The following is a 15,197-nucleotide window of genomic DNA, read 5'->3' as shown; positions in this document are numbered from 1 at the left end:
TCGCAGAGTTTGAGCTGGGGCTGATGAAACAATCGAAAATATCCACAATGTATGTCTGGCATTAATGCACCTTATGTATGAAAATAGACGAGAGAATTCAACATTATTAATATTGCGCCTTATAGTCAGAAAAACACGGTACACCTTCTTCTTGCATGTAGTAAATTTTAAGTATTTGTATTTCTAATAAATGCCTTAAACATACTGTATATTGCTGCTGTGAGGGCTCGCCTCTTCATAGATGGGCCCTGTAACTTGACTTGCTTTGCTATAATGTGGAACTTTCCAGTATCTCCATGGAGACAATCAGAAATATTACATCGTTCACCTACAAATAAAACACATTGGAGTAAGCAACACAATAATAGAACAGCTTTGTAAACTTTATTTAGACAAACATCATGCTACAACAATGGCTGCTACTATTGAACACTATAGGAGTGTTTTGTTGAATTTGGTGAAAGAGGATGGACTTTAAAAACAAGGAGGAGACATTTTGAAGCAGCAGCTGAAAACATTGTACAAAAGAGGCCAAGCAGTTTGAACACTCAAGCAACACAAGTCTAAATATACAGTATTACTCAAAAATGCATGAATGAAATCACACACAACTCCATTAATGTTAAAAAAAAGATATTTAACTCTAAACTCTAAACATAAAAACACATTTCAAAAAGACCTTTTTCACAATGGTCAGAAGTGTCGCCCTGTAGGTTTGCAGAACTCCCGGTTAATGGTTTTCTCTGGCAAAACGTCTATGTAAATATCTTGCGTATTCTCCACCAGTTTAATAAATCTGCCCCATCACTTAGAATTATATGTTGCATTATCAGAGTAAAAATATTCTTAAAGAGTAAAAAGCTTTAACAAGTCATAGGTGGGTATGATTTTATATGACTTTTCAGCATCTTTAATCCAGACTGATAAAATTCAAGATGAGAAATTCAGATCAAATTCAGAATTTGGCGGCTTGAGTTTTTTTTTTTTTTTTTTTTTCTGAATTTCTCAACTTGAATTTCAGAACTTGATTTTTTTTTTATCTGAATTGGGCAACTTGACTTATTTTGTATTTGAATTTCTCAATTTTATTTTATTATGTATATATATATATATTATATATATTATATATATATATATATATATATATATATATATATATGAATTTCTCAATTAAAATTTTTTAAATCTGAGTTGAGTTTTTTTTTTTTTTTTTTTTTTTTTTTTTTGTAATATGAATCAACTTTAATTTATTTGTTATCTGAATTTCTCGACTTGAATTTCTCAACTTGATTTTTTAAATCTGAATTTGGCAGCTTGAGTTTTTTTTATTTTATTTTTTTTTTTTTATCTGAATTTCTCAACTTTAATTTTTCATTTATCTGAATTTCTCAACTTTACTTTCTCAATTAGATTTTTTTAATCTGAATTTCTCAACTTGATTTTTTTTTTTAAATCTGAATTTCTCAAGTACATTTTTTCTTCTTACGAGTGCTCCTAACTGTTCGTGGGATTTGTTCTTACAGAAGAACATTTTCAGTTAAGAAAAAAGCCAAATTTGTAAGAAGACGTCAAGTACAAATGTATTGGGAAGAACGTTTCATGAATGAGGCCCAATGCTTTTAAAACACGGTCTACACAGTTAAAAGGTGAAAAAAAGTGGATTTAATGTTTAGTCCCAGTTTAAATCGTCCTGCAGAGTAAATATACAAAACCCACTCTTGTGTCTTGAGTAATTACCTTTAAGCCGAGGTATGACATGACCTAAACCGTCCACTCCACAACCCACTTTCTCCTGACGTCCAGAGCCAGAGATTTCCCATGATGCTTTGGGGGAGACAGGTGAGAACAAACGGTCCTGTGATCCACCCTATTTAAAGATCTTTAAGTAGAACAAGACTCGACCCGGCCCTAAAGCCCAGCCCACTACGTCTTCTCCTCTTACTGCTGACTTTAACAATAAAACACCTCCGAGAAGGAGCTAATACCAATATCCCTTTGTTGTTGTGGCCACTTTAGTAAGAAATCAACTCGGCCTAAAACTATTCACAAATCTTGCAGAGCTCCAGAGCATAAAACTAAACCAGGACTAAACAAGGACTAAAGGTTTTTTCTTATCTAAAGAGCAGGTCATTTTCCACAGAGATTAGAGGAAGACGAAAACAGGACTGGACTAAAACAGAACCACGACTAAACCAGGTCTAAAACAGATCTAAACCAGGACGTTGGGAGCATTTTTTTTTTTACAAATTTTGTGCTGAGAGATGAGCAGGGCAGCAGAACTAAACCAGGACTAAACCAGGACTTTCAGAACACGATACATATTTCTCAATTAGAGCTGAGCAGATGTGATGAGCATTAATCAAATCTAAATCAAGTCTAAACCAGGTCTAAACCAGATTTAAACCAGGTCTAAACCAGATTTAAACCAGGTCTAAACCAGGTCTAAACCAGATTTAAACCAGGTCTAAACCAGATTTAAACCAGGTCTAAACCAGATTTAAACCAGGTCTAAACCAGATTTAAACCAGGTCTAAACCAGATTTAAACCAGGTCTAAACCAGATTTAAACCAGGTCTAAACCAGGTCTAAACCAGATTTAAACCAGGTCTAAACCAGATTTAAACCAGTTAAACCAGGTCTAAACCAGATTTAAACCAGGTCTAAACCAGGTCTAAACCAGATTTAAACCAGGTCTAAACCAGATTTAAACCAGGTCTAAACCAGATTTAAACCAGGTCTAAACCAGATTTAAACCAGGTCTAAACCAGGTCTAAACCAGATTTAAACCAGATTTAAACCAGGTCTAAACCAGATTTAAACCAGGTCTAAACCAGATTTAAACCAGGTCTAAACCAGATTTAAACCAGGTCTAAACCAGGTCTAAACCAGATTTAAACCAGGTCTAAACCAGGTCTAAACCAGGTCTAAACCAGATTTAAACCAGGTCTAAACCAGATTTAAACCAGGTCTAAACCAGATTTAAACCAGGTCTAAACCAGGTCTAAACCAGATTTAAACCAGGTCTAAACCAGATTTAAACCAGGTCTAAACCAGATTTAAACCAGGTCTAAACCAGATTTAAACCAGGTCTAAACCAGATTTAAACCAGGTCTAAAACCAGATTTAAACCAGATTTAAACCAGGTCTAAACCAGGTCTAAACCAGATTTAAACCAGGTCTAAACCAGATTTTAAGCTTGAGAGCATGCCACATATTTCTTGCAAAGAGCTGAGCAGGGCAGGACTAAACAAAAACTAAACCAGGTCTAAACCAAGACTAAACCGGGTCTAAACCAAGACTTCCAGAGTTTAAGAGCAAGCAGCATATTTCTCTCAGAGAGGCTCAGCAAGGCAGGAAAGAGGAGAGCAAGACTAAACTAAAACATGATCGAGTCTAAACCAGGACTAAACCAGAACTAAACCAGGACTTTGAGAGCACATTACATATTTTCAGCAGAGACTTGAGCAAATCTGATGAGCAGCTGGAGAGCAAGACTAAACTAAAACATAACCAAGACTAAACCAGACAAACATAACTAAACCAGGACTAAACCAGGTCTAAACCAGGTCTAAACCAGTCTAAACCAGAACTAAACCAGGACTTTGAGAGCAGGTTACATATTTTCAGCAGAGACTTGAGCAAATCTGATGAGCAGCGCTGCAGAGAGCAAGACTAAACTAAAACATGGACTAAATTGGGTCTAAATTGGGTCTAAACCAGGTCTGAACCAGGTCTGAACCAGGTCTGAACTAGGACTAAACCAGGACTAAACCAAGACTTTCAGAGCATGTTAAATATTTTCAGCAGAGACTTGAGCAGATCTAATGAGCAGGACAGCAGAGAGGAGAACAAGACTAAACTAAAACATAACCAAGTCTAAACCAGGACTAAACCAGGACTAAACCAGGTCTAAACCAGGTCTAAACCAGAACTAAACCAGGACTTTGAGAGCAGGTTACATATTTTCAGCAGAGACTTGAGCAAATCTGATGAGCAGGGCTGCAGAGAGCAAGACTAAACTAAAACATGAACATAACCAGGACTAAATTGGGTCTAAACCAGGTCTAAACCAGGATCTAAACCAGGACTTTGAGAGCACATTACATATTTTCAGCAGAGACTTGAGCAGATGGGATGAACAGGGCAGCCTAAAGGTGAGCAAGACTAAACTAAAACATAACCAAGACTAAACCAGGACCAAATCATAACTAAACCAGGACTAAACCAGGTCTAAACCAGGTCTAAACCAGGATTAAACCAGGACTTCGAGAGCACGTTACATATTTTCAGCAGAGACTTGAGCAAATCTGTTGAGCAGGGCTGCAGAGAGCAAGACTAAACTAAAACATGGACTAAATTGGGTCTAAATTGGGTCTAAACCAGGTCTGAATCAGGTCTGAACTAGGACTAAACCAGGACTAAACCAAGACTTTCAGAGCATGTTAAATATTTTCAGCAGAGACTTGAGCAGATCTAATGAGCAGGGCAGCAGAGAGGAGAACAAGACTAAACTAAAACATAACCAAGTCTAAACCAGGAAAAACCAGGACTAAACCAGGACTAAACCAGAACTAAACCAGGTCTAAGCCAGAACTAAACCAGAACTAAACCAGGACTTTGAGAGCACGTTACATATTTTCAGCAGAGACTTGAGCAAATCTGATGAGCAGGGCTGCAGAGAGCAAGACTAAACTAAAACATGGACTAAATTGGGTCTAAATTGGGTCTAAACCAGGTCTAAACCAGATCTAAACCAGGACTTTGAGAGCACATTACATATTTTCAGCAGATACTTGAGCAGATGGGATGAACAGGGCAGCCTAAAGGTGAGCAAGACTAAACTAAAACATAACCAAGACTAAACCAGGACCAAATCATAACTAAACCAGGACTAAACCAGGTCTAAACCAGGTCTAAACCAGGTCTAAACCAGGTCTAAACCAGGTCTTAACCAGGATTAAACCAGGACTTCGAGAGCACGTTACATATTTTCAGCAGAGACTTGAGCAAATCTGATGAGCAGGGCCGCAGAGAGCAAGACTAAACTAAAACATGGACTAAATTGGGTCTAAATTGGGTCTAAACCAGGTCTAAACCAGATCTAAACCAGGACTTCGAGAGCACGTTACATATTTTCAGCAGAGACTCGAGCAGATGGGACGAGCGGGGCAGGAGACGAGAGCAGGACTACGCGTTCCGATGCCAGGGCTCCATGTACTCCAGACCCAGATGGGCAAAGATGTCCTTTTCGGTCAGAGCTGCCAAGAACTGATTCTGAGGGAGGACAAACAAACAGGCCCACGTGAGCTACATGATAAAGAAAGTTTCGCTATAGTCACACAATGTCAACAAGAAACAGCCCGCGGCCATCACGCTTTATCACAGGAAAGTGTAGAAGTGTGTCTCAGCGTGTTGTGGCCGAATCCAGCGAGAGGAAAAATGTAGGATTTAAGCCAAACATATGAAAGTGTAGATGGGCCAGAAGTTTTGAATTAGAATATCTCAGGATGAATGAAATAATGATGAATTGAATAAAAAATAGTTGGAATGGAAATAATTGAGGGAAAACAGCATTAACATGTGATCGGTGGGTATGATTTTATATGACTTTTCAGCATCTTTAATTCAGACTGACAAAATTTAAGTTAAGAAATTCAGATTAAAAAAAATTCTAATTCAGAATTTGGCAACTTGAGTTTTTTTTTTTTTTTTTTTATGAATTTCTCAACTTGAATTTCAGAACTTGATTCTTTTTTTTTAAAATCTGAATTTGGCAACTTGACTTATTTTGTATCTGAATTTCTCAATTTATTATTATTATTATTTTTTTTTTTTATCAGAATTTCTCGACTTGATTTTCAGAACTTGATTTTTTTTTAAATCTGAATTTGTCAACTTGTGTTTTTTTTTTTTTTTTTTTTATCAGAATTTCTTAACTTTAATTTCTCAATTTGATTTCTTTAATCTGAATTTGGCAACTTGAGTTTGTTTTTTTGGTTTTTTTTTATCTGAATTTCTCAACTTAAATTTTTTATTTATATGAATTTCTCAATTTTAATTTCTCAATTTGATTTCTTTAATCTGAATTTCTTAACTTGATTATTATTATTTTTTTAATCAGCATTTCTCAACTTTAATTTCTCATCTTGATTTTTTAAATTTGAATTTGGCAACTTGAGTTTTTTTTTTTTTTTTTTTTTTTTATCTGAATTTCTCAACTTTAATTTTGTCAGTCTCAATTAAAGATGCTGAAACATAATATAAAATCATACCCACCTATCACATATTTAATGCTGTTTTTCCCCAATTATTTCCATTCCAACAATTTTTTATTCAAGTTATTTCATTCATCTTGAAATATTCTAATTCAAAACTTCTGGCACATCTACACTTTCATACAGATAAAAGCACAAAAGAAGAGCTGAAAAATTCTGAAAACTAATTGAAATGCTAAGTCATTTTTTAAAACGATTATTAGGATTTCGATTAGATTTGAAATTTGTTCAGATAAGCACGCTTTAAGTCTTTAAAGCCCACTCTTTTTCAAAATGTCAAGTTTTCCATGACTTTTTCATGACCTAAAGTGAATTTGTGTAGAACTGATCAGACTTTTAGGGCTAAATATGAAATGTTAACTCTTTCCACTCACCTTATGGTTTGGGATTATAGTTTTTTAACATTCAAAATAATTCAAATTCATAATAGCCTCATGAGAACTTAACAGAACGCTGTAGTTGCGTGAAAAATAGTAAAATTCCATGACTTTTCCAAAATTTCCATGAGCATGGGAACCCTGCACACTTCAAATTGACTTTTGTGAGCTTTACGTCATGTTACAATGAGTGTGTATACATGCACATCAATAACCCGGTTATGATCGGGTTTTTTGAGTATCCCGGTTTCTTGATGGTGCATGTATACGCAGTAACCCGGTTTCAGTAACCCGGTTATGGCAGTATCCCGGTTATTAGAAACCGGGTTACTGTAGCTGGTTTATTCCGATAGTAACCGGGATACTTGTGGCATGTAAACGCAGTACCCCGGTTACTGCAACATAAAGTTGAGTGCACATGCGTCCAAAAGACACTTTCCAGCCTTTCACCACAACAGTAGTCACATAAATAAATTGACCAACATAAATAAAGTGACCAAACGAGTGAAATGACTGTAAAATAAAGAGCTGCGCTAAACCTGCACACGTACAATCTGCACTCGTACGACCTGCACTCGTGTGACGCTGAAAAGCTAAAACATGAACTATCTCCTATACTCTATACGCACGGAACACACTTACCATCATTAGCGCCTCTTCTGTCACAGAAATAACACACATAATCCACAGAGTCGTGTCATTTAGTCCAAAAGAAACTGATCGCATCAGCGGCGCAAGGAGCGAGTTGTTTTTATCGCCGCTAACAGTTTATGCTAATTAGCCAAATGGTCTTAAGTTTTGTTTCTGTAAAACGTAAACAAATGTGATCAGAGCTGAATTATATGATCAAACTGGCTGATGTGGCTCTATAGTGTTTATGGTTTATATGTTGTAAAGTTGAGTTTCATTTATGCAGAAGATTTTAATGAAGAATCTGCACAGTGGATTGTGGGAGATCTCGTAGCTCCTTAGCTTCTTATGCTAAAGGAGCTCACGGTTTGTATTTTTCCTGGTTTATGAAATTGATTTAAGTTAATTTTTGCGCCTGCGCATTTGTAAGATTATGTCAAGAAACCGGGATACTCCATTTGATCATGTATACGCGAATATGAGTATCCCGGTTTCTCAGTGCGCATGTAAACGCAGTAACCCGAATACTGACATAACCGGGGTATGGCTAATAACCGGGTTACTGATGTGCATGTATACACACTCAATGTTGTTATCTCTTCAAAAACAGACCTGGAGTTGAGTTTTGATTCATTCACGTGTTTGATTTAGTCTTTATTGTTCATTTTCCTACATTTCCAAAGCTCAAAATGCTCTATTCCACCTTGTGATGTCATGTTGTGGTAGTTTTCAAGTTAACAGCTTACTTTTACCCTTTTGTTCAGTAGTGATTGGCAATTCCAGGCCTGAAATCATCCAAATGACTCTAGTGAAGGTGTATGGAGTTTAAAAACACAGTGGTGCACTTCCTGTATTAACACATGACATCTCCAGGTCTGTTTTTGATGAGGAAACATTATAAAATAGATCAGAAAACAGAGTAATATGGCGCTTTAAGTTCTAATTTGAAAGAGGCTCCATCAGCAGCGTTACGTAACACACATACAGAGAACGAGCGATCTGATCCTGAGAGCCTCATTGACCCACTTTACCGCTGTGTGTGTGTGTGGACAGTAGCAGGTTATGTCAGCAAAGCTCTGAAAATCTATAAAAACAAATACAGGCTGCTTTAAAATCAAGCATATAGTGGATCTGTAGTGTGGTTTGTAGCTTAACTCTTTCCCCCATGAAGACGACATTTGACGACCCCCCTGTTTCCTTAATGACGACTTTTGACACCTCCGCTGTATCACTAAAGATGAGATTTGACGACCTTTAGAAATGGCTCGGTTTTTCACATTTAAACAGAGACTGTGACAGGTGGGGCCACTACAACCCACACTAGACTGACCAATAGGATTCAAGGATATGTTTTCGCCGATTTTTTCCGAAGTTAATCGAAATAGTGACGATGGTAGCTTCCGGAAAAAACACAACACGAAACACGTGCAATGGAAAGATCGCGGCGCTGCGGCGCACAGTTTTAGAAATAATGAGGACGTATTTTATGGATAAGTTTAGAGAAAGTGACTTTTATAGATTTCAAAGTGATGATGTTGAAGTTGATTATAAAGTGGAAAACAGCGACAGCGACGGACTTTCGGGGAGAAGGTGAGAATGTCGCTGATGCGTCTGTGTGGAGTCCTGCGATGTCCCAACAAACTATCTGAGCTTTATACTCGATTATGAACCAAAATTGCCCTGAAATCTGGATGTTGCCCAGGCCAGTCCTTTAAAATATTTCAGTCTTTTTTTCCAAGATGCGATGTATAACAGAATCGCTACAGAAAAAACGCTTATGTGGAGCTCTGCACACGAGAAAATAACCAAGATGACAAATACTGGACACACACTGACGGGGAAGAGTTTTATTATTATATTATCATATTATATTAAGCTAAATTACTTGAATAAGCTAAATGAGTTGAATAAATACAATAAGTTGAATAAGCTAAATGAGTTGAATAAGTTAAATGGAAAAAAAATATCTGGGGTGCACACAGGTGAACAACAGGTAAAAACAGGTGCACACTTGGCTATACTGTATCTGGTGATATGAAATCTGTTTAAATACTTTGACAAAGTATATTTTTTATTTTTTTATGAATATAGTACTCAGAACATGTATATATCAGATGCTGAATGTAGTTTTTTGTTTTCGAGTTTGCACCTGACCAGGTAAACTCTCATTTTCAGTGAGCTGTTAAACACCTATAAATGAGTTGAATCACATTTAAACATCCATAAATGAAGAGTTCAGAGTCTAAGGTTTCCAGAGATACAAATATGTCTGTGTTACAATTAAGTTCATGAGTGTAAAAAACATTTATAATCACTCGTGGAAGTCTGTTTTCTTTTATGCAATTATGCTCTATGGGTAGAACTAGTAACATATGTATGGGTTGTTCCTAGTAGGCGTCCAGGGGGGAAAGAGTTAAGCATATTTGTTCACAGTACTGCCTCAACAAAAAGGTCTGCTGGGCTGTTTGTGTCTCTTCCTATCAAACCTACTTTATTAAACCTGTTAATTACGATATTCTCAGTTAGGACTGGGAGTCACAAGGTACGGAAGCCGAGAGGGGTCACGACAAACGCAAACGGCGCAACAAATACAAATGCGACAACACAGCAAAAAGCCACAACGGAAATGACCGCGGGACTCGATTTTAATACAAACGTCACAACACAAACGCAAATGCCGCAACACATTAAAAAGCCACAACACATTAAAAAGCCACAACGGAAATGACCGTGGGAAAAGTAAAGGAACGGAGAAGTTGGAAACGTAAGTAAAAGTAATTTATTGTTTTATCATTATTCGTTTCACGTTGTAGTTCTTCTTCTTCACTTGCCGCTTGATCGGTTCGTCAGAAAATAGAGTCCCGCGATTCCTTCCGTTGTGGCTTTTTAATGTGTTGCTGCATTTGCGTTTGTGTTGTGGCGTTTGTATTAAAATCGAGTCCCGCGGTCATTTCTGTTGTGGCTTTTTTTGGTTTGTTGTGGCTTTTTGTTGTGTTGTCGCATTTGTATTTGTTGCGGTGTTTGCGTTTGTTGTGACCCTCTCGGCTTCTGTAACAAGTTCTTTCACAAATAGACCTTTTTCACAATGGCTGGAAATGCCGTGCTGTAAGGTTTTGTATTTGTATTTGTTTATTTATTTCATTCATAAAGCACAAAAAGACATCGACAGTGTCACAACATCAAACACACAAGAAATGAATGAAAAGGAGCAGAAAGAGGAAAAAAATCTTATGTTATCTGCCCCCCTTTCCCCTTTCAAGACAAACATCAACACTGATCGTCACTAAACATTCCAAATCAGTTCAGGCACAATTACTGATCAATTGCAAACAGAAATCTTCACTTTTATGCACAACAACTTAGTTTTCTTTTTCATACATACACATTGCATTTGATTTTATGTGTTTTTTAAATGTCTGTCATTGATTCTTTTATTTCTTTGTCAAGACTCTTCCATAAGTGAACTCCTTTCACAGCGACGCTTCGCTCCATAACCTTGGTTCGGAATCTGTTTTTTTTTTTAAACATATAGGTTCCTTTTAAATTGTAGTGACTTGTTCTTATCTCAAACAGACTTTATACATGACTTTGAGACTTAAGAATTTCTGGTTAATGGTTTTCTGTGGCAAAATGTCTGTGGAAATGTCTGGTGTATTTTCCACCAGCTTCATAAATCTAGCCTGAGTCATCAGCCGGTTTCACTTTGTGGAAACCGTCTGACCTCGCAGCATTAGGATTCGTTCGCTCGACAGTAGGCGGGTACTTTTTTATTTAACCAATTGCTGATATTTGGTCGTGACATATGTAATGTTCCAAATCCCGTAGGAAAAAGAGCAACGTCTTTCCCCTTTGATAAAATTCAACATTCTCTTTTTTTAAATCCACTGTCTGCCTTCGTCTACATCCATCTCGACCTTTTTGTTTACCGTTCTGCTGTTCCACAAAAGGGACCCAGACAGACGTGACGAGTTTGACGTTATGGCTTCACAGCTCTTCTCTGATTGGCCGGTGTGCGGTCTATAACTTCCAGGGTTCTTGCAAACCATCGGGGTGTCCAAACTTTTTTCATCAAGGGCCACATATCTAAACACAGACGAAGTAGAGGGCAGAGAGCCATAGACTGGTGCTCAATATAGTGAATAATTGAAATATGTGCATGTTTAACACGTTAGAATGAGCCATCAGTCTTTATTCCTGCTAAGATCTTCAAAACCACACACTAAATATTAAATATTGGCTTTATCAAGGTAGATTTTCAAAAAACTTGCAGTAAAAAGTAAATTTTTAACTGATGCAAAGTAATTTGGACCAATTCACCTGGAAGCTTGAGGGCCAAGAAAAATTGGTCTGAGGGCCGCATTTGGCCCGTGGGCCATAGTTTGGACATGCCTGGTCTAGTGTATTCTGATTCCTGAACTAGTCACTGGAGAGAAATGAAACTGAGCTGCCCCATCACCAAATTTTCATCCAACAAGGTCCACAAAGGATAAAGATTCTTCCATGAACAATTTATCTACAACTATCAAGGTAAGAAAGAAGAAAACTTAAAGACAAACAACGATGACGTATTAGTGAAGCACTGAGCAAAACTAACGTTATGTATCCTAGAGATGTCCCGCATTCGAACTGCACAAATCTCTCTGTCTATGCTAATATCGGCATCATGAAATCGATTTTTTATTTTAATTCTAGAATCAGACAGTTAACAGGTTACGTTTTCTACGGTTTTTATGTCATGTTTTCTTCATGACCATAACACTAGTTTTGTTCAGTAGAGATAGAGATAAATAAGAGCTATATAACACAATTTAATCCGTTCTATTGAATAAAATTTTTGTTTCACGAAATAACTATTTTCAGTCTCTGCACTGGTTCATATCAGCATCAAACTTAAAGCTTTAGTACTGAAATCAGATCAGTGCAACAAGATTTTAGAATACATCACTGCTTTAAAAGGAATAATTCCATATTTACAACATTTTATAATTCTTTAACAACTACATGCACATTTTGTTTGTAAAATATTAGTTTAGTACCTCATCATAACAGTGAATATGCCTGCCTAACATAAACAGCCTATGTTTAAAATCTCTGAATAAGCAACTAAATATATAGTTATAGTTAGTGTTGGGAAGGTGACTTTTAAAATGTATTCCCTTACAGATTACAGATTACAAACCCCAAAATGTAGTTTGTAACGGAATCCATTAAATTTCTTAAAGTGAGTAACGTAATCTGAATACTTTGGATTACTTGATATTGTTATGCTTTTTAAAACGACATGAATGTAGCAAACGCATCCTGATAGAGAAATTATTTTTATATGAGATCAATGCTGCCTTCAATTATGTCCACCTACTGTTACGTGTCATATTGTTTAGACCTGGTTTAGTCCTGGTTTAGTCCTGGTTTAGACTTGCTTTAGTCCTGCTTTTAGTCCTGGTTTAGTCCTGCTTTTAGTCCTGGTTTAGTCCTGGTTTTAGACCTGGTTTAGTCCTGGTTTAGTCCTGGTTTAGTCCTGCTTTTAGTCCTGGTTTAGTCCTGCTTTTAGTCCTGCTTTTAGTCCTTTTAGTCCTGCTTTTAGTCCTGGTTTAGTCCTGGTTTTAGTCCTGCTTTAGTCCTGGTTTAGTCCTGCTTTTAGTCCTGGTTTAGTCCTGCTTTTAGATCTGGTTTTAGTCCTAGTTTAGTCCTGCTTTAGTCCTGCTTTAGTCCTGCTTTTAGTCCTGGTTTAGTCCTGCTTTTAGATCTGGTTTTAGTCCTAGTTTAGTCCTGCTTTAGTCCTGGTTTAGTCCTGCTTTTAGTCCTGGTTTAGTCCTGGTTTTAGACCTGGTTTAATCCTGGATTAGTCTTGGTTTAGTCCTGGTTTTAGTCCTGGTTTTAGTCCTGGTTTAGTCCTGGTTTAGTCTTGGTTTAGTCCTGGTTTAGTCCTGGTTTTAGTCCTAGTTTAGCCCAAAATGTGAAAACAGAAAAACACTGCCCTGTAATCCATTTATTTCAACAAAGTAACTGTAATCCAATTACCTCTCATTGAAACAGTAACTGTAACTGAATACAGTTACTCATAATTTGTACTCTGATTACTTAACTCCGGTACATGTAATCTGTTACTCCCCAACACTGGTTATAGTTATAGTTACAGTTATATTTATAGTTCTGCCACAAGTTGTACACTGATATAGAATTTTCTTGGCACACGCCTATTGTCAGTTGCAGATTTTACACACATCTGCAACTTCTTATGATTTCTGTCTGTAAAATTATATGATAAAAAACTTTTATTTATACCAACAAGAAATAATAGTGTGTAATTCTATATCAAAAGATCCAAATACTTCTGTGGTTCATCGAGTATTACTTTGAACAAGAGACGGAGTTCCAACTAATTAAACTAAACTAAACTAAAGTGGTTTGCTTACAGATCCAGTCCCGGTTGTGATTCTTGGTCCCGGTCCTGGCCCCGCTCCTGCTCCTGCCTCGTACAGTAGCTCAGACTCCGGGCTACATTTGGCTGGACCATCTTGAGCCGCAGGAGCCAGGAGGACATGTTGGATCATCGCGATTCTTGGACGTGAACAATGGGCGACAGTTGCTCCGATGATTTCTCTAACTGAGATCTCGTTTGTCCAAAGTGCTAAATATTAACATGAGCAACGAGGAGAAATGAGCTTCACTAAATAGGAAGATTGATTTTGTACCAGTAGTTTTAATGATTTAAGTGTTTTTTTTTTTAAATCACAAATGAGTTTATAGTTTAATTTTTGTCTTGGAAAGGGATCTGTGTTCTGTCTAGCAACAAAAGGTGGAAATTGGCACCTTTGTTATGATTTGGCGTAAGATTATCTATGATTTGAAAGGAGACAATTTGCAAACGTTGTAAGTATTTAAAGTGGATATGACCGGATCATTTTATTAAAACAGAGTGAAGGCAATTATATTTAAGATGTTGAGAAAAACTACCATTTTTTTCCAACAGTCTGGCCCATTTTAAGGTTTCATATTTTTATTTACTGGTCATAGTTGGCCCAGAAACTTAACTTTTGTTCTTGGGTTTAGTCAGCAACAGAAAATACCAGATTCAACATTTGTGAATTTGCTTTTTGGAAATTTCATGGCAAAGTACAATAGGAAAAACTGGAAAACGCATTTGAGGAATCTGAAAACTATCAATTCCTTACTGTTACCTAACAACAGTGTGGTATACTTTTCCAAAATGTGCACAGAGATGACGGAGATTGGCCTACAACTTCCGGGGTTCTTGCACACCGTCTAGTGTATTCTGATTAGGGGTGTCAAATTATCACGTTAATTGCGATTAATTAATTACAGTCATATTTAGCGCGTTATGTTTTTTAATCGCGTTAATCTCATTTTTAATCTCTAACTTTAGTGTTTCTGTATGTGAGTTTCTTTATTATAAAACCTGTTTTTATGTGTTGTTGGGACAACAACACACACACACACAAAACACATTTATACATTTTTTTATTTCGGTAATTCCACTCATTGCCGGAAACCCACACAAAACGCGCGCAGTAACAGCGATGTAAACGTCACGTTAACGTTGGCGGCATCAGTCGCACAGTGGACGAGGTCGAAGAGCCAGTAGAACAGAGGCAGCAGCGCACAGGTAAAAACACATTCGTGTCTTGGAAATTATTCTCCCGACGTGAAATATAAAAGAAAATAACAAATATAATATCGCCTGAAAACAACCTGCACAGGCTCATGATGTCTGCACTACTGTCCTATAGTGACCTGCCACATGAGGGGACACGCACACAAACACACACAAATACACACACACACACACACACACACACACACACACACACAAACACACACACACACACACACACACAACACACACACAACACACACACACACACACACAAACACAACACACACACACACAAAC

General features: G+C 37.0%; 1 protein-coding gene across 4 annotated transcripts in view; it reads right to left on the bottom strand.

Annotated features, from left to right (window-relative positions):
• Positions 1–15,197, bottom strand: part of dntt (deoxynucleotidyltransferase, terminal) — a 306,321-nt gene that overhangs the window by 11,312 nt on the left and 279,812 nt on the right. For 2 of the 4 annotated variants that reach the window (XM_055162796.1, XM_055162797.1), the window contains exon 11: positions 4,102–5,274. The exons of 1 other annotated variant lie outside the window; for it this stretch is intronic. In XM_055162796.1, coding sequence (XP_055018771.1) covers positions 5,188–5,274 — 87 coding nt within the window. In that variant the 3' untranslated portion in view covers positions 4,102–5,187. Of the gene's footprint in view, positions 1–258; positions 329–4,101; positions 5,275–15,197 lie in introns of those variants that run through there. One more of the 4 variants, XM_055162798.1, reaches the window with a different exon arrangement.

Source organism: Boleophthalmus pectinirostris, unplaced genomic scaffold (assembly GCF_026225935.1).
Source record: "Boleophthalmus pectinirostris isolate CB_2022bp ecotype Guang Dong unplaced genomic scaffold, ASM2622593v1 HiC_scaffold_5, whole genome shotgun sequence".
Lineage (NCBI taxonomy): Eukaryota > Metazoa > Chordata > Actinopteri > Gobiiformes > Gobiidae > Boleophthalmus > Boleophthalmus pectinirostris.
The sequence above is the reverse complement of the archived record's forward strand: the minus strand, read 5'-3'. Positions and strand labels throughout refer to the sequence as shown.